This window comes from Protopterus annectens, chromosome 2.part0 (genome assembly GCF_019279795.1).
Source record: "Protopterus annectens isolate FY-2018-M chromosome 2.part0, PAN1.0, whole genome shotgun sequence".
Lineage (NCBI taxonomy): Eukaryota > Metazoa > Chordata > Ceratodontiformes > Protopteridae > Protopterus > Protopterus annectens.
In genome coordinates, this window is record NC_056728.1 from 857,953,870 (window position 1) to 857,973,665 (window position 19,796).

The window sequence follows — 19,796 nt, forward strand, 5'->3', positions numbered from 1 at the left end:
AAGTCTTCCTTTATGCTCAAGGTGGTGTCTAGTGTGGCCTTAAATCAGTCCATTTGCCTACCTTTTTCCCGAATGCACACAAAGGAGAATGAATACTGCACTCGACGTGCACAGATAACTTTTATTTGGACAGGACTAAGCTTTTCAGAAAATCTGAACAGCTGCTAGTTGGTGTTGCTAGTTGGTGTTGCTGTGGGGGCAGAGGGGAAGGCCATTTCAAAGCAAACCATTTCTAAATGGGGATAACCCATTGCATTCATTTATGCTATAAGCACCATGGAAAAACTACCCCACAGGGGGATAAGATCACACTCCACCAGGGCTGCATCTACCTCTACAGCCTTTCTCAGAGGAGTCCTTACCAGGGACATCCTAGAAGCTGCTACCTGGAGCTCTGTAAATACCTTCACAAAGCATTAACACATGCCCATTTTTTCCAAATCCAGAATTGGTTTTGCCACTGCAGTCTTGCAGGGCTTAATAGCGGGCCCTAATGCTCTCTAAACTTCCTCCTCCCTTCCTTAGCTTTGCGAAACAACCCAAATGTGATGACTGCAACAGTGAAACATGAAGAACATAGTACAGTTGTTTACACTTACCATAAATGTAGATGTTCGAGTGTATTCACTGTTGCAGTCCTGGTTACCCTCCCTCCAGCCCCCTGACTTCTCTTGGCTATACATTTCCTTCTTGTTTGGTGTATTTAAGCATTCTGGTATATTTACTTTTTGATGGAGGTGTAACATAGCATATAATTGCTTCCCATTGTGGGGGCACCCGACATCTGGGGCAAGAAAAACTGATGTAATGGTGTCTGCTGCATGTTTTATACCCCTGACGTCATGGAAGAAGACAGCATCCAACGCAGGAATCCAAGACTCTGGTATTCAAGCTGGCTGAGGGCTTACTTGCAGGCAGATGACCCAAATGTGATTACTGCAACAGTGAATAACACTCTAACATCTACATTTATGGTAAGTGTACACAACTGTACTTTTCTCTGACAATTTGCAGGACTTTTATACAGTGATGGCTAGAGTCTCCTTGTATACTGCAAGGATGACCCTTTATTGCTCCTCACCAAGCCAAAGTGACCATGGACTCTTCCCATTTGGAGTGGGTGGGGCATTACCATGTACAGACAGTCCAAGGCACGTGGTCCCAGACAGAGGCCGGTCTACACACATATTTTGGAGATGAGAGCAAGTCTGCTAGTGTTGCAAGCTTTCTAAAACTCGCTTCCACTTGGGTGTAATATCTGTCTAGATGGAAAACATGACAATTAAACATATTGGCAAGCAGGTAGGAGCCAAATATCCACTGTGTTGAGTCCATTAAGGTGTGGCAGTGGAAGATTTCTTCTTGTTGCTTTCTGATTGCAATGCATGTTAGAGGAAAAATAAATGCCTTTGACAGCTTGAGCCTTTCTGTTCTCCTTTGAGTTGTCCCACAGTCAAATTAATAGCTGCGCAGATTTTTGGCCTATCCCCACAGCACCAAATGCAGCAAGTTCTTCTCTTTAATTCCTTGAGAGAGGGGGTGTCACCCAGGCATGCTCTTGTGTACAATTGGTCACATGAACTCCTTTATGCCTTTCCACCTTCCCCTCTAATCCCAAAGTTTTTTACAGTAAGCAAGTGCAATCAAGTCCACAGTTATTCTACTAGCCCGCTTTTGCCCTCAATGGGTACAGTGTCCCTTCTGGCCTCATCTAGCACACCCTCCCTGGGTGCTGGATTCTGAACCAGATCTTTCCCATCCTTCGGTGTTGCCTCACCCAGATATTCAGTCTTTCAAGCTGACTGCGTAGTTTCTCCAGTTCCAGTGATGGTTTGACAGTCCATGTTTTTCTCTTCAATCATCCATATTTTGTCCTTTTCCTCCACAAAAGTATATGGAAATAACTGGAAACCACCTATATTTGGACATCTGAAAATAACACTGACACTTTTTTCAGCTCCCCTATGTCCTATTTTTGATTTTCTCCCCTATTTTGGAATGGAGCTAGCGGTTCAACTATCAAGGTGCAGTTAGCTATATCCTCTTCATGTTGGAGAAAATTCACCCATAGCTTCTCTTAAACTAAGGCATTTTTTAAAGGAACCTGCCTTTTACATCTTTCACTACACAATCCAGTTCTTCTGTGGGTCATTTTGCTGCAAATATTAATAATGCCACCTTTTGAACCTGCTCCCAGAATTTATCTAAAACGCTTGCCATGGAAAACCTTTATTTCTGGTTGCTAAACCTTCTGCCAGGAGAATTTACAAACATCATGCTTTGTCTTCAAAACCTCTTTATTTGATTTTTCACAAGGATAAAGTGTTTCTCTGGACCAATCCATCTTTCCTAAGGTGGCTACTGAATTATCCATTAACCAGTCCATAAATCTAACAGTGTTCTTCCCAAATTTTTCAAAAAGGTGAAAACTCAGTACATTTACTGGATTTTCATCTCCAAGTACATTTTCACTTGAGTCAAACAAAACATTTTAGAAAAATCATACCAGTTACTCATTTTCAGCTACTCAACTGGGTAAACAAGATCATAGGAATCTGCTAGGCTGTTGGCCTTGACAAGCCTAGCCAAGAATTTAGCCCATGTTCCAACAAGTCAGCACCCTGTGCCACTGTCCAGCAGGGCCGCAGGTGGAATCCCATGGGTGTATTTTCTATTCCCCATCCAGTTATCCAGGTTGTGCTTAAAAAGGGTTAATGAGGTACTCTGCTTTACGTGGGGAGGGACTTTATTCCCCCAAAAGGGGGGTCTCTGGAGACAAATTCCAAAATTACCCTCTTGCTTGGCTTTCTCATTGCATGTCTTACATTTACCAAGATGTCACTTCCATCCATACCTAAAACCCACATCACAAGGTCAGAACCGGCTTTCTTTTCAAGAGTGCCAATTGATTATCTATGTTGCGGCTACTTGGTCCACGGTCTACACCTTCATTTCACAATACAAATTGGGCAATCCAAGTCAAGAGCGCCTCCTGGTTTGGCTGTACTCTGGAGTATCTTGACATTAGACTACCCAAGAGATGATGTAGCAGGACGGTCCAAATGGAAAGAAGTCCGCAAGCAAGGTGCAGTAGTATTGCTGGAATTAAATTCATTCTCCAGTATTTGTGAGTACCTTCACAAGGTGGCCCCTGTTTTTCACAAAATCTCACCAAGATGACACTGATATAGTTTATATTTTATACAGCATATATCATGGACAGAGGTAGGATAAAAAAAGATAGCTGAGTGCACAAGACCCAGGATAAAAGCGTCCAATCCTGGTAGGCACACTGGTGCCAGGACTGGAAAAAAATATAGAATCCTCAAGCATGGGAACATTCCTACAATGGGGTTAGGCTAGGCCCAGTGGAAGGATCGCCCCCCTGTTGTAGAAGGTAGTAGTAGTCCACAAAAGTCACAAATAGATGGGCCAAAAAAGAGCCATAAAGAAGAAAGCATGGACTGCTGAGGATAAGAAAGAAATTAGTATTACTGTTATATAAGAATCCCAGAATTTCCAGGTAGAAGACGCACAAAAATTAAGAGAAATTGGAGGAAAGAAAAATACGTACACAAAAACTGTCAGAAGCCTAAAAAAATCTGTGTTCATTAATGAAAGTGATTTATGAAAAACATTATATAGACAAAGAAACCTTGAACCGTTTGGAAAAAGTGACGAAGTGCAAAAATAAAGAACAAACTCTAGAGACTTTTAAAAGGTATGAAAACTAAATATATGGTGCAATATTTATGGAAAGGAGAGAGCCAAATCAACACAAAAGAAGGCAGCCCCAAAGATATTCAAAGAAAAGTACAGGCAAAGGCATCAAGATTGGAAAAGAATGTAGAACAGAAGATTAGTAAAGCAGAAGTTAAGCTGGAAGATGAAGTTTATGGAATACTTGCAAAATGAGGGATTTAGTGCAGAAAGTCCAACACATGTTACATAACAGCAAGATGGAGCGAGTCTCCAAAGTAAGGAGAAAAAGGTGGAGCAGGAGACATCTGGAGAAATATGGATGTGGGAAAGAGATTTAATATGGTGCAATATTTATGCAAAGGAGAAAGCAAACTAATCAATACAAAAAGAGCAGCACCAAAGATATTTCAAGAGAAATACAGGCAAAGGCATCTGGACATGCAAACTTTTACAATACAAAAAAAAAAAGAAAACCAAGAGGAAAGTGGAAAACAGGATTAGTAATGGAGAAGTTAAAGAAATGGAAACTGAGGCTATGGATTACCTGTGAATTGAAGGATTTGGTGTAGAAAATCTCAGGTAACATCACAGCAGGATAGAGTAATGGATCCCCAAATTAAGGAGAAACCAGTGGATCAGGAAACATCTGATCAGTTGCCATGTGAAGATACTTTGGAGACTTCCATAGAGAACAAGTACAAATGTTTAGTTGGAGTTGCACAACAAGGGAAGGAACAGGAAGCTGTGGTAACCCTGGCGCAGTCAGTTGTGGAGTGATAGGCCAGTGATTTCCCATATGAAAGAGTAACGGATGAGACAGGATGAAACTGCTTTTCTCCTCTGGTTTCCACTGAAAATGGGCCATCTGGCTCAGCTGGGCCAACTCTGTTAATAAATGAGACACACACTGAAGAGAATGTGACACAGGAAGATACTCTGGAATTTTCTTTAGAATGCCTGCAGGAAATGGAGAACAAAATGTGTCTTCAAATTAGAAGAAAATGATCCAAGAGAAGAGTTGCTGTTTTTAATAGAAATGGACAGAAATACTGAAATCGATGAAAAAAATATATTACAGAAAGTCAATAAAACCCAAAAGGTTAGATAAAATGCAGTAATTAGGACTGTCCATAGAGATTCATGTGATAGAAGTAAATAGGATATATTACTGTCCAGCTAAATTAATAGATAGTCTTACTATAAAAACACTAGCTAGTAAGGGAAAGGAAGGGGAAAATCGAACGCAGTCATGGAAGTATTGAATAGAGAAAACTATAAAACAATTAATACAAGTGTCACCGTTGGATTATAGAAGAGGGAACAGATCAACAAAAATACTCTGAAAGATGTGAAAAAAGCAATATGCGGTATCCAGATCAGGATCTATTGTGCACTATCACAAATAAACAAAAAAATACCAGCAGAGAGAGAACTTCAAAGATATGCAGATAAATATAATGGAAGTGTACAAAAATAAGCAATTTATTCATGACCCAAAAAGTTTATATATATATATATATATATATATATATATATATATATATATATATATATATATATATATATATATATATATAATATAATATAAGACCTGGGAAAAAAGGCAAATGGAATTGAAATAACACCAAAAAGACATGGATACATTTTGGAGAAATGTCCATTAAGATCCTGTGGAACATAACAAAGATGCTAATGGATAGAAGAAGCAAAAGAATAAGAAGCTCAAATGTATAGGATATGAAATGGGATGAAGTAACGGCCAGAGACATTGAAACAAAGTTAAAAAAGCTCCTAATTGGAAAAGCCCAGGTGCAGTACCCAACTTCTGGCTAAAAATATTAACATCTTTACACTCCATGAACAAGAACTATTTATGTGCACCCTGAACAGACACCAGCCTGTTAATAGAAAAACAATCCTCCTCCTTGAGCGAACCTGCAAGCTGTCCTGAAATCTATAGACAATAACTTGCCTTCAGACAATGTTTAAATTATGCAGTGGAATTGATGTCGACAGTTTATAGTAATTTAGAAGAAAACTCAATCATGCCAATAGAATAAACAGGGAAATAAAAGAAAGTCGTATGGAACAAAGTAATGGGGAACTGTAAAAAGAGGAAGAATCTTAAGTATGGCATGGTAGACTATAAAAAAGCATTTGACAACATCCCACATGCATGGATAAGTGTGCTTTAAAAATGTAGATGATGCACCCTACACTGATTACATTACACCAACCATGACGGTGGCAAACCACTTTGCAGTTAAGCCATGATAAAGGGCAAATTCAAAAGGGGGATATTCCAGGGTAACTGTCACCGCTGTTTTTGTCTTGCCTTTAACCCATTGAGTTGTTTACTTAATTGATTGTCATGGCTCCAATAAAACAGTGTGAAGACTTCTCATCTTTTTGTATATTTAACTGTATAGCTCATCAGATGAGGAACTGAAAGCATAACTGCAAGTGGTCAACTTTTTCAGATATAAAAATGTCATTTGGTCTTGATAAATATGCAAAAGCAACCTTTAAAGCAGGAAAGCTGCAGCACCAAGAAAACTTCAGTTTGGAACAGGAATGTGATATGAAAACTTGAGCAAGATGAAGTGTAAATATTTGGGAACTGAAGGATCAACGATAAAACATGAACAAATGCGAATAAAACTTGGTAAGGAATATTTTAGAAGACTTGAATTAATACTGAAAACCGTGCTGACATCTAGGAACAAAGTACAAACTATAAACCAATTTGCTATTCCTGTCCTAACTTAGCTTTAGGGTGTTCAACTGGCCCCAAAAGGTGTTGGATAGGTTGGACAGGAAAACAAGGACTGTTCATGTTCATCCAAGTGATTTATAAAAACCAGTGCATATCTCCATTCTGAAGGGGGTATCGGCCTCCTCAAAACTAATTACATGTATAGATCTACGATTGTGGGACTGCGTATATAATCTGCTGAACTCACAAGATCCAAACATGGTGAAAGTTTTGAAGCATGAGGAGAAGTAAGTCTAAGTTGACTTCTTGCTTAGTTTAGCCGAAACCTATCTGTGTCAAGCAGGGAATGGGAAAATCGGGTAGCAACCGAATGTGCCAAAAAACGAGAGAATATAAGGGGAAGGATCAGATGAGAAGGCAAGAAATGTAGAAAATGCATAAATATAGTTGCAAGTATAGAAAACTCTTGGAACAGCCACGTGTTTGAGGGTCAAATGCAGGAATGGTTGAGAGGTGAATTTAAACCAAAAGACAAAAGGTTAATATCCATGGCCCAAGATAGTGGACTTGTGTACACATGGGAAAGGCCATTGAACATTTGGGAGAAACACATGTAGGTTTTGTAAAACAACTGAAAACAGTCACAGATCTTGTTGCTGGTTGTGATGTACTTAACTGTAGGACTGTATACTGAATGGCATAATGTGGTAAGACTGTTGCAATGGGGATTGTGCAGACATAATATTGAAGTAGCTGAAAAACACTTAAAACAAACTACAAAGCAGCATAGAAAATGTTTATATCACATGGGATCATCCATTACAAGCAGTTCAAAAAATAGAGTAGTCCATGAAAGGAAGACAAAAGTAGCACTGATCATTGAAATTGCTACACCCAGTGACTAGTGTGTCTTGCATACAGAGATGCAAAGTCATAAAATACCAGGCTTTGCAAGCAGAAATAGGGTAATGTGGATTGAGGATACCCAAACATTTCAGTAGTAGTAGGAGCAACAGGTCTTAAAAAAAGAATTTACAATCGCACTTAGATATGTTACAGATGTATGTAACACCATATGAATTGCAGGAGTCATTACTGGGCACATGGCAGATGCTGCAAAGAACACTTCTGGCTAGCATTAGATTGAAACAATACTAATTTCATGAAATTTAATTATAATTTGACTTGGGAATGGGAGCCATTCTTGTCATGGTATTTGAAACTCGAAAGACTTGGAGAAATTAAAGAGGCATACAATCCAGTTCAAGAGCCCCTCTCAGTTTGGCTGTGCTCCGGAATATCCTTCTATAAGGCCACATAAGACCACCCAAGAAATGTAGCTAAGGATTAGTTTACCCGATTCGTTTACCCACATGTTAAGGAACAGATGGCAAAGACCTCAGATATGGAAGTTATGTGTTTACCATAATCTGTTTTAATCCTTCCTCAACAACCCAACTCCCGTTCCCTGTACATATAAATCTTCCCTTTTTTCTTGCTCACATCTGGAGGTTCCTACCTGACCTAGTCTTGGTTCCTTGGGAGTTTTTCTGGTTGGCTTACCATTTTTCTGACTGTGGTGTCTTTGCCACCTTTTCTACTATCACTGTTTCTAACTTATTTTGGGCAAACTCTATCTGAGGTAGATTGTTCTGTATATGGGGACTAAGTGAAGGAGCTTGAGCACTGGATCCTAAAGTTTGAGAGCAGCTGAAGTCTGATACAAATGTTATGGTAAGTATATATCTTTCATTTATGGTAAACTGTTTCAAAAACATCAAATAAGTAAAGTGGTTTGTTTTGCCTTTCAATGGCAGCTGGAAACATTACAGCAGATTTATTTGTTTTTCTTTAGAGTCCCGTAAAAGCTGGAATTCCAGAAATTTCCCAAAGAACTCCTTTGCAAGAGACCATGGTCAACCAGCAACGTGTTAAGTTTAATAGTCCCCCTTCCAGCTACTCTGAATTCATGGTAAAGTACTGATTGGCTGTCTGAGCAGAGAACATTTTAACCAGACTAGTTTAAGTTGGTGTGCACAAATAACAGATAGGCAAAGATTTGAGAGTAGTCAAAGTAGTTTAACTCAGCTTTGGTATTGTTTCATTTTTCAGCCCATACCACATTGAGCCATTCTGTAAACAACAGACTCATGCATGCCTGCTTTAATTGCAACTTACAATTGTTTATGTAGTTTGCAGAAACTGCATTATCTACAACTGCCAACTCCCCTTGATGGGTCCTTTTTTGGGTGTTCACTACTATTTAGAATTCCTCTCTTCCCATTCAAGTCCCAGCATTCGGGGACATACATGTGTATGTATAAAGTATGAGAACACTGTGGCTACAGCTGCATTTATTTCTCCTACTTCCTCAGCCTTTTCTTTTGCTTCCACACTTTCAAGTCTCGATCCTTGCTGTCTCTGGTAAATCCTGCATTCGCTTGTTAACCACCACCATACTGAGTATACAAAATTACAAGTGAAGACCAACACTGGCATTGCCTTGATTCTGGTTGATTATGATAACATCTGTTTCAAGTGCTGCAATATTAATGTCAAAGGTAGAGAGATTTTTGGCCTGCTTCATATTCATATTGTTGGCAGCCATCAAGACCTCTTTGGACAGAGCTGACTCTATTCTCTGACATAGGTTGGGGTCCAACTGCAATGAGTACTTGACTTGTTGTTGCTTGTTCCTGCTGTGTCCAGTTTTCACCTCTAGAATTAAATGTCTTTAGGTTCGGATGTCTTCGGCTAATGAGGGTTCTAGCCTTCCCCCATTTGCTGCCCCAAGTGTAAGAGGGGACTGAGATGCTGTTCTCTACAAGGTGCATTTTGGAAATGTTCCTCTTAGTGTTAAATGTTTCAGTCCTCACTCTTTAGGATACACTACATACAGTTAGCTTGCAGACAGCCAGTCTTCAAGAGCTTTACCCTCCCCTGTTGCTTCAGCCCCCTCATACAGATGAGTACATTGGTGGTTATAAAGGGTGTCTTGGCTGATATCTTCAGATATTGTCATACAGTAAATGATGTGTGCTTTCCTCAGTATGTTTTATCTATCGATCTGCCTTCAGAGAGTCTGATAAATTGCCAATTTTGTTCCTTAAGGTATTGTTTGAATGTCATTTGACTAATGTCTGATTAGGAGTCCGATGACACTTCAAAAGAACTGATTGTGAAAATTAACTGTGCGATGTGTGGAAAACTGATAATAGGAAGCTACTAGGTTAACGGCCCCAGGGCCCTTATAAGCCTAGCCAAGTTCAACTTGCGTTCCCACAGGTATCTGGTTCAATCAGACACTAAAATCACCACTTATTGCCCCTGTCCAAGGAGGACACAAGTGGAACCCTTGGGGTGAAATTCCAGTTACCCATCCAATTGTCCAAATTATGCTTAAACAGGCCCAACGAGGGGCTTTGTTTAACATGAATAATAAGCTTGTTCCAAAGGTGGGTCAACCTCTGTTAGTCAAATCTGTCTCTATCAAGTTCTGTTGTCACATACCAAGTTAAGGTCCTTTAAGCGAGTGACCTATGTGCCATTTGACTTATGAAAGAGCAGCATTCCCATTAATGCTGGATCAGAGATTGCTCTGTATGGAAGGCACAGGTTGCCTGTGAGCAGTCTGTATGACATAGTAAAGTGACAATGATTTCTGTCTGTCTGCATAAGACAGATATTAAAGACCCTGAATTTCTTTTGTAAGGAACCTTTGTGGTCTCCAATTGCTGCTGGTGTTAGGAAAGGAGCATGCCAAAGAGCATTGTACTCTACTTGCCTGATGAATGAAGAGTACAGGGGGGTTATTACCTCTTTGTTTTTTTCTGGAGACAATGCCCCTACTTATGAGTTGAGCAATATAAAATGCCATTACCACTGTGGAGGCATGGTGATTGAAGTTAAGGTTGCTGTCTATCTGTATGCCTGGATCTCACACCACTGACTGTGCTTAGGGTATTGCTGTTGTGGTAATTTGAGGGAACATCACCCTTGCAGAAGGAGAGTTTTAAGTTTAAGACTTTGGCACCAATCGTTAGTCTGTGTAAGACTTTCTTGCAGCATGTTGACATCGCTAGAGGTTTCAATGAACGCTCTGTTTGCAGTCATTAGCAAACTTTGTCAACCACAGTTCTTTAGTTTTAGCCTGTAGTGTGGAGAAGTAGATTCTTAACAGTAGGGGTCCCAGAACCAATCCCTGTGGAACACCACTGGTTATGGGTCTGCTGGAGGAGGAGTCCCCTATTTGACCATATGAGTTCTATCAGTGTGCCAGTTTGCAAGCTACCTGACAGCTTATGGGTTGTTACCCAACTGGGTGAGTTTATCAGTGATGCCTGAGTGAAGGATTGTGTCAAAGGCCTTGGCTAAGTCTTGGTAGGTCATATGCACAGATTTGCCCTCGTCTAGGCCTTTAGTGACTGTCAAGTCCAAGTTTATCAGGCATGATCTCCCCATGAGTAAGCCAAACTGGGTGGGGTTGAGCATTTGGAGATCTACATCTGCTTAATGAGGTCCATGATCCAAACCCAGATTTCTATATTAGTGTTTTGTCTCAGTCCAAACATGACATGAACTCCTGTCTACATTGTGCTTTTTTTTTACCCAAAAGGTAGTACATAATCAGAAATGCTTTCAGGAGTCTGTGCCCAAATGAGGGCATACGCCTAGATGTTCTTACATTCACTTTTGCAGTATTCTTAATGATATGGCATTACCAGCTGCAGAAGCCTGACATCCTGCCAGTCTTCCAAAGACTTCTGAATTTAAAAGGTATGCAGAGTGTTACCAACTTCCTGCGTGTAACATAGGCTATAAAGGTGATGTTCAGGCTTAGTCAAAAACAGAACCACTTTGCCACAAGTCTGAATATATCTTTTACACTGTTGGTCTGTTTACCTGCATCAGTCTCTGCCAGTTGAACACATTTTCATTCTCCAGGGACTTCTTACTCCTGTATGCTGTTTTTGCAAGGTAAGTGCCCCATTCCGTTTTTTTTTTTTTTTTTTGTGTTCCTTGAGGTTGTCATCCAGGAAGGGTAAATGCTAGTGTAGGAGACAGATTCCCCATAGAGACTGCCACAGTAAGTCTTTTTTGCTTAGGTGCACAAGAGGTACTATGAGTTGTTGCAGTTGGACTATCCTAAACCTGCAGCTATTTTCCTGTTTTACTGGATGCTTTCTTCAGTGCCTCTCAGGCGTCTGATCTCCCTTTTGGCTGCAACAGCACTGGTTCCCTCTTCTGCATCTAGCCAGGGGCAGTCCACACAAATTGCCTCACAGGGTGGATCTAATCACACAAGACAAAGGATCGCTTATCCATCCCCACCTGTCCACATTTCATCTGACACTGTGGGTAATAGGATTTTGATTATTCATAGCTTTTTTTTCTGAGGATGTGCTGCAGGTCCTGCAGGAGGCCAGGAAACCTATGACTAGGAAATCATACTTAACCAAATGGAAGAGGATTTCTTTTTTGGCGTCTCTCTCTTGTAACCTGGACCCCCACTTACTGTGGATGCTCCTTTGGCTTTCTTATTTATGAGAGTTTCTCTGTGCTGGTTTGGCCTATTCTTCTGTTAAGTCCCACCTATCGGCTATCTCGACTTATCTGCCTTTCTCCTCTAGCTGCTAGATTTGAGGTGAGACAATTTCTTAAAGGTGTCCTTTATATTAGACCTCCAGGAAGCCTTGGATCTTAATTTTGTTTTGGAGAAGTGGACTCTGGCTCTTTTTCAGCCTGCTGTTTGAGCTTCCTTGCAACTTTGTTCCTAGAACTTCTTTCTGTTAAAGCTTGCTTCTACTAGATGGGTGTCTGAGTTGCAGGACCTTATGGCTTGGCCTTTTTTTTTTAATTATTTTTCACGTCCTTGCGCGCTAACCCTTTTATGGCAAAGGTGGTTAATGAACCATCACTTAATCAGTCAGTTAATCCCCCTACATGTCCTTCATGGATGCATCTGCAGTCATAACAACTGGGTTGTCCTGTCGTCAGGCAGCCCTTCGGTCGGCCGGATTCCAAAGTCCGGGTCCGGCTTCGGCTGATGTCGCACTTCACCCGACGTCATCTCTGCTGGTCTTCGGGTATAAAGGCATCAGCCGACGCCATTTTCTTCAGTCTTTCTTGCCGCGTGGCGCCCGAAGCAGAAGCTGTTCGCAAGTGCCGGTCGGTCAGATCCAGAGATTACTACTACCGAATACTCCTTCGAAGACTTCTAAAAGCTAAATACCCCGTTGGGGACTCTTTCTTGCCTCAGCCGATGTCAGAAAAAGTCAATAACTGTTTAACTTGTGGGAAACAAATACCTCATAAAGATTTCCACTCTTACTGTTTGCCTTGTTTAGGCCCAGACCACGACGTAGCAGCCTGTTCGCCCTGTGCTTCTTTCAACCGACGAACGCTTAGACGTCGGTCGGAGTTTGCTGAACAGTTTTTCGGCTCTGAATTTGCGTACATTATGCCGTCGGATCCTCTGACTACCCAAATTATTAAAAAACGCAAAGAAAAAGACCGACACTCGCGGTCCGCGGTTTTGGCCGAAACCATGGTTAAGCAAACCGCGAGTGTCTCGGTTTCGGCAGAAACCGAGAAAACTGATCAGAGTACAGCCGAATCAATGACTACTACTGAGGTTCCGGTTACCTTACTTGAATCGGCCTCAGAAATTTTACCTACTACAGTGGTTACTAGTGACTTATCAGACACCATCCCTTTGGATGTCTCTACCCCAGCACGTGGTGCTGCTAGGCCTCCTGCAGCCATGTCTATTAAGGCCTTCGCCAGGGCTAAAGCAGCCAAATCTACTAAGTCAGTGCCTGTTAAACCCCCCTCAACCAGGCCCACTTCTAGTTCACAAATGCTTACTCTGGCAGAAGATTTAATATCCTTAATTAGGGATCTCAATCTCACCCAGACAGGGCCTCTCAGCCCCCAGAAAAGAGACCTAGAGCAGAGCCCCTCGAGCCTGTGTCCTCTGATGATTCTGCGGAAGACTCAGATATTACAGACCAGCCAGAGGCTCCTTTCTCCAATTTTGAGGACTCAGATGCTGAAGAATCCATTCCAGCTGCTTCCCCACCAGAAGAATTCTCCTTTGGGGAAACCTTACATGCCATGAGAGAACATTTCCAATGGCAGGAACAGGATTTTCAGACTCCAGAAAAGACTTAGGACTTTTCTGCACCTACCACAACACAGGCCCTTAGCTATACCTCCTGTCCTCTCTGTTGTGGACGATGCATTTAATGATGTTTGCACTGCACCAGATTCTTTACCTCCAGCACCTGCCAAACCAGATAGATTTTACAGGGTGCCAGACACTCATCATCACCTATACAAAGCCCCTCTTGCAGACCCCGAAACTATATCCCAGGGCCCTAAGGCAGTAGCCTCAACCACAGCAAAAACCCTATTCCTTCTGAAAGGGAAGCCAGGTCTTTAGACAGATGGGGCAAAAGGGTTTACACCTCTGCTACTCTCTCAGCTAGAGCTTTAAACTGTCAGTTTCACATGATACAATACCAAGAGTTTATGCTTGATCAGTTAACTAAAAAGCTATCCTCTGATGACTCTATAGATAAGAAAAATCTATTAGAAATGGTAAATAACATACAACAGTTTAGTAACCATTCCTTAAAATGTGGCTATGATGCACTGGAGGCTTCATTTAGATCAGCCATGACTGGCACAGTGATAAGAAGACATGCATGGCTGAAGGAACAAGTTTTACCGGATCATGTTAAAGCTAAGTTATTAGATGCTCCTATGGATAAGACCAGTTTGTTTGGTACACCTGCCCAGCAGGTAATGAAGAAAATGGAAGAAAAGGCAAAATCTGTACAAACGGTTAAAGATTTCTTGCAGGTTCAGCCCCAAGGTTTAGCAGGAACTGGCCTGCCAAAATTGGTCCTTTCCTGACTCCACAAGATCCCAAAGGGGCAGGAATAGACGTTCCAGAGGCAGAAATCAATCCAGAGGGGTGCCTACAGAGGACGACAGTGGCAAGGTAATAACAGAGCCACAGGCACAGCCACTACCACTACAACAGGGCAATCACAGTGACTTGATTCTAACTCCGCCTACCAGGGAACAAATAGCAGCACCCTTAGGCGGAAAATTAACCTTATTTTCAAAGAACTGGCACTATATCACAAAAGACAAGTGGATTTTGCAAACCATAGACCAAGGTTTACGGTTTCGCTTCCACACTATACTAGACAAAAGAGTAATACCAAACCTACCACCAAATCGAAAAACAGAAGCTCTACAGCAGATAATGCAATTAACAAAGATGAGAGCTGTGGAAAGAGTACCAATAACAGAACAAGGCAAAGGATTCTACTCCAGACTATTCCTAGTTCCAAGAAAGGAAAAAGTTGGAGACCTATTCTCGATCTGTCCACCTTAAACACATACATCATTGTCCCAAAATTCAAGATGCTGACCCTACAGCAACTTCTTCCCATGCTGGGCAAGGAGTGTTGGCTGGTAACTCTAGATCTCAAGGAGGCATACCTGCACGTCCCCATTCGACCAATTTGCAGAAGATACCTCAGATTTCTTGCAGGATCAGAGCACTATCAATTCTCAGCATTGCCCTTTGGCTTATCTACTGCCCAGAGTATTCCCAAAATGCCTGGCATCAGTAATCGCCCACTGCAGACTACAGGAATCCAAATTTATCCATACCTGGACGACTGCCTGCTACAAGGGGACAACAAAAGCAAGCTGACAACAGATTTACAAAGGGTCATTTACTTGCTACAAGCACTGGGATACACAGTCAATTTGCAAAAATCAAGGCTGATTCCATCCCAAACAAGGACATTCTTGGCTGAATTGGACACAGTAAAACAAATGGCATTCCTAACTGCAGAAAAACAAAAGATCTCCCTCTTTACTTCTTGGCACTAACAAACCACAGCAAGCTAACAGCAAGAAAAGTTCTGCAGGCCTTGGGCTTCATGGCATCATGCATAATCTTGGTTCCACATGCCAGACTGCATATGAGAAAACTACAGTGGTACCTAAAGAATTTATGGTCCCAACACAGGCACAGCCTAGAAGCAGAAATTCCACTAATTCCATGCCTAAAACAGGAGTTCCTATGGTGGGCTCAAGCATGCCAGTCAAACCCAGGCTTACCCTTTCACAAATATCAAGCAAGCCAAACCATCACAACAGGCGCCTCAGGCCTAGGATGGGGGCTCACATGCTGGACAAATGCGTGCAAGGATTGTGGACGAGGACCAACTTCACCTGCACATCAACCTAAAAGAAATGCTGGCAGTAAAACTGGCAATCCAAAAATTCAGACCATTTCTCAAAGAAGGCCATTTGATGATAAGGACAGACAACACCACAGTCATGTGGTACATCAACAAACAGGGAGGCACTCATTCATACCCCCTATGCAGAATGACTTTGGACCTTTGGAACCTGGCACTCAGCTACAACATCCAGTTACAGGCAATGTTTGTACCAGGAAAGGAGAACACTCTAGCAGACATGTTAAGCAGAACCACCTCGGATGCTCACGAATGGATGCTACACCCGGACATCTTCAAGACCATCGCAAAGAAATAGGGAATGCCACAGATAGATCTATTCGCTTCCCTCTCAACCACCAGCTCAAAAATTCTGCACAAGGACATTCCATCCACTTGCATCGGAAGTGGATTCGCTCTCCTTCAGCTGGAAAGGCCTGACAGCATATGCATTCCCACCTCTTCCCTTGATACACAAGGTATTACTAAAAATCAAGGAGGAACGCCCAAGGATAATCCTGATAGCTCCAAACTGGCCAAGACAACACTGGTACCCATTGCTGAGGAGCATGTCTCGGGACAAAATGTGGTCAATACCCCTGATGCCTTTGATGTTAACTCAGAACAACTACAGCATCATGCATCCAAACCTAAAAACGTTGCAGCTGACTGCATGGCACATCACATAGCAGCAACTATTCCAGATCTCCCAAAGGGTTAAAGACATTATCCTTGAAGCCCGCAGACCTTCAACAAGAAGGAACTATGCAGGAAATGGAAAAGGTTTGTCATTTGGAGTGCTGAAAGAGGGAAGGATGTGTCAATATAGATATGGCTAACATTCTGGAGTACTTGGCAGAGCTTCTACATACAGGCCTGTCCTATTCCTCCATCAAGATACATGCATCAGCTATTTCAGCAGAATACAGCTTTGATCCACCTGTCTTCTCACATCCTCTACTCAGGCAGTTCCTCAGAGGGATCAAGAATGTAAAACCTCCTAGGAAACCACCACTGCCAGCTTGGGATTTGAACTTTGTGCTAGAAAAGTTGACTCGCACCTTTTGAACCAGCAGCAACAGCAGACCTACAGCATCTTTCATGGAAAACTGCTTTCCTACTGGCAATAACCTCAGCAAAGAGGGTTTCTGAACTTCAGGCCCTAATGGCAGTACAACCCTTCCTAATCTTCCACCAAGACAGAGTGTCCATGAGGACTAATCCTACATTTATGCCTAAGGTGGTATCCAGAGTGTCCCTAAACCAGGCAATCCACCTACCTACCTTCTTCCCCAACCCACAAAACAGAGGGGAAAGAATGCTGCATACCTTGGATGTACACAGACAGCTACGCTACTACCTGGACAGAACAAAAGTAACAGAAAACTGACCAGCTTTTTGTAGCCTATGCAACAGGAAGGGAAGGAAAAGCAATTTCCAAACAGACAATCTCCAAATGGATAGGAAATTGCATACGATTCTGTTACTCCTTCCATGGAAAACCAATTCCACAGAACATACGACCTCATTCTACAAGAGCAACAGCCACTACCACAGCCTTCTTACGAGGAGTGGCAACCAAGGACATTATTGAGGCGGCTACTTGGACCTCCGTGCATACATTTGCCAAGCATTATAATTTACCTCTGTATTCCAGATCCCGAGCAGGGTTTGCCACTGCTGTACTGCAAGGGATCCTAACCACACCATAATCTATTCTTCCTCCTCCCTAGTTGGCTATGGTATTCTACCCAGTTGTTATGACTGCAGATGCATCCATGAAGGACATAGTACAGTTTTGTACCTACCATAAATGTAGATGTCCGAACTGGATAGCATCTGCAGTCAGGATTACCCTCCCTCCTTCCCCTCTGTGGTACTCCTAGGGTATTTACCCTCCTAATAGCTAGCTGGTGGGGGGAGTCTCTTATGGTGTATTTGTTTGTATATATGTACATACATGCTTATTTTTGTGTTTGCCTTCTATCCTTTGGGAAACATTGGCATTTTACCCAAAATTTAGCCTTCCAAGAGGGCAACTGGCATCTGGGGCAAGAAACACTGAAGAAAATGGCGTCGGCTGATGCCTTTATACCCAAAGACCAGCAGAGATGACGTCGGGTGAAGTGCGACATCAGCCGAAGCCGGACCCGGACTTTGGAATCCGGCCGACCGAAGGGCTGCCTGACGACAGGACAACCCAGTTGTTATGACTGCAGATGCTATCCAGTTCGGACATCTACATTTATGGTAGGTACAAAACTGTACTTTTTTCCCCTCTCCCCAAACTGACACTAAGGGGGTGATGCATACCTTGGATATGTATAGGCAACTTAGCCTTAGTCATATATCCAAAGTTGCCTATGCATGTCCAAAGTATTCAGATAGAATTTATTTGGATATGACTAAGGGTCTCAGAAAATCTGAACAGTTTTTTTTTCTCCGTCCTATATCTTTGGGGCTTGCTCTATCAAGCAAATTATTATTTCTTGGATTTCTAAGGCTATTTCCGTTTGTTACACTTTTCATGGCAAGAGCATTCCTTTTTCAATTAAAGCTCATTCTACTAGAGCTGTGGCTTCAGGTGCCTTTTCTGAAAGGCTTGGATACTAATTTTGCTCTTGAAGCAGCTACCTTGACATCTGTGCATACCTTTACCAAGCACTACAAGATGGATGGTATCTCTAGAGCTAGGGCTGGCTTTGCTAATTCATGTTTTTTATGGGCTCTTCTGCCCTTTCCTTCTCCTAAGTTTCCTCTAGAGCTTTGGTGCACCCCCATATCATTAAGAATACTGCAACAGTGAATGTAAGGACTTAGTACAGTTGTGTAAAATCTTACCATAACGGTAGATGGCCTTGCCTTCACTGCTGCAGTATTCGCTTCCTCCATCCCCCTAGTTCTTTCCCTTCTTGGATGTACATGTTACCTCTTGGGTTCCTTGGGCTGGTGTTCCTCCTGGGGCAATCAGTTCTGTTTTTGGTAAGCCTGACCGTCACCTTTATGCCCTACATTACGCAGGGAGCTCATGGTGACATTTGGCATAAATTCAGAAGTCTTCGGAAGACTGGCTGGACGTTGGGCTTCTGTGGCAGGGAATCCCATATCATTAAGAATACTGCAGCAGTGACTGCTAGGACATCTACTGTTATGGTAAGATTTTAAAAGCTGTACTTTTCATGCTATTATGGTTTTGCATAAAAGGCCTTCAGGAGCCATCCTCTGAAACAAACACTGTAAAAAGGAAGAAGCATAGTAGAAAAAAATGGCATAACCAGCTCTGGTTTCCCAGGGTCTGGCAACACAGTGTGGGGTGAGACATTCACACCCCCAACCATTGGGGATTTTTTGGCACAGGCTTCTGGCATGGCTGCTTCACAGGCATCAACACCTTCAGTTTCTGACATGTCTTTCCAGACTTACCTGAGGACCTATAGATGGCCAAAGACCCATTGACAGTGGAAGCATGCATTATCTTTTTGGAAGATAAAATCGGGGCTCTCAGGATCTTTGTTTGTGAGGAGATGCCTACTGACCACAATGATGCATGTCCCCAAACCAATGCCTGAGGTGTCAAAGTGGGGCAGTTTCTGATCATGGGAGGCACAAAGTATCTAAAGTTTGATGCAGACTAGATTGCTTTAGCCTAACCATGGCAGTACCTTAACCCTACATCTGTCCCTGGGCTGCCTGTGATTCATTAGTGCAGCTTGGCAGAATTTCATATTTCATCACATTTGACGACTGAGCTGGAAACCCATTTGCTGTCTGGAGGCCCTTCTAAAAAGGAAAGGGTGGATCCTTCCAAGAGGGATGTGACTGACTTCCAAGAGGAATACGACTCTGAAGTTGATAGGGGCATCAAGCATAGACTCTGACTCCAAGGGCACGCAAATCCTCTTTCCCATCCAAGGGTATTTTACTTTGCGGAATTTCTGTGGTAAAATGATTCTTACAAGAGGAATCCAAGGTGTACTTTGAAGCCCAGCAGAGGTACAGAGCCTTTATGGCTCTCACTTAACCTAGACAAGTAGTTCTTCCAATGTTAGATGTCCAGGAAGATAATTTTCAAAATGCACCATTGGAGCTGGACTCCCTTTTCCTTACTC

General features: G+C 42.2%; 1 protein-coding gene across 2 annotated transcripts in view; it reads left to right on the plus strand.

Annotated features, from left to right (window-relative positions):
- LOC122793263 (protein regulator of cytokinesis 1-like) overlaps positions 1 to 19,796 on the plus strand; it is a 1,295,879-nt gene that overhangs the window by 1,212,261 nt on the left and 63,822 nt on the right. Inside the window, exon 13 of one of the 2 annotated variants that reach the window (XM_044061121.1) lies at positions 8,274 to 8,390. The exons of the other annotated variant lie outside the window; for it this stretch is intronic. Within the exon in view, the coding sequence (XP_043917056.1) occupies positions 8,274 to 8,390 (117 nt within the window). The remainder of the gene's footprint in view (positions 1 to 8,273; positions 8,391 to 19,796) is intronic. 2 annotated transcript variants of the gene reach the window in all.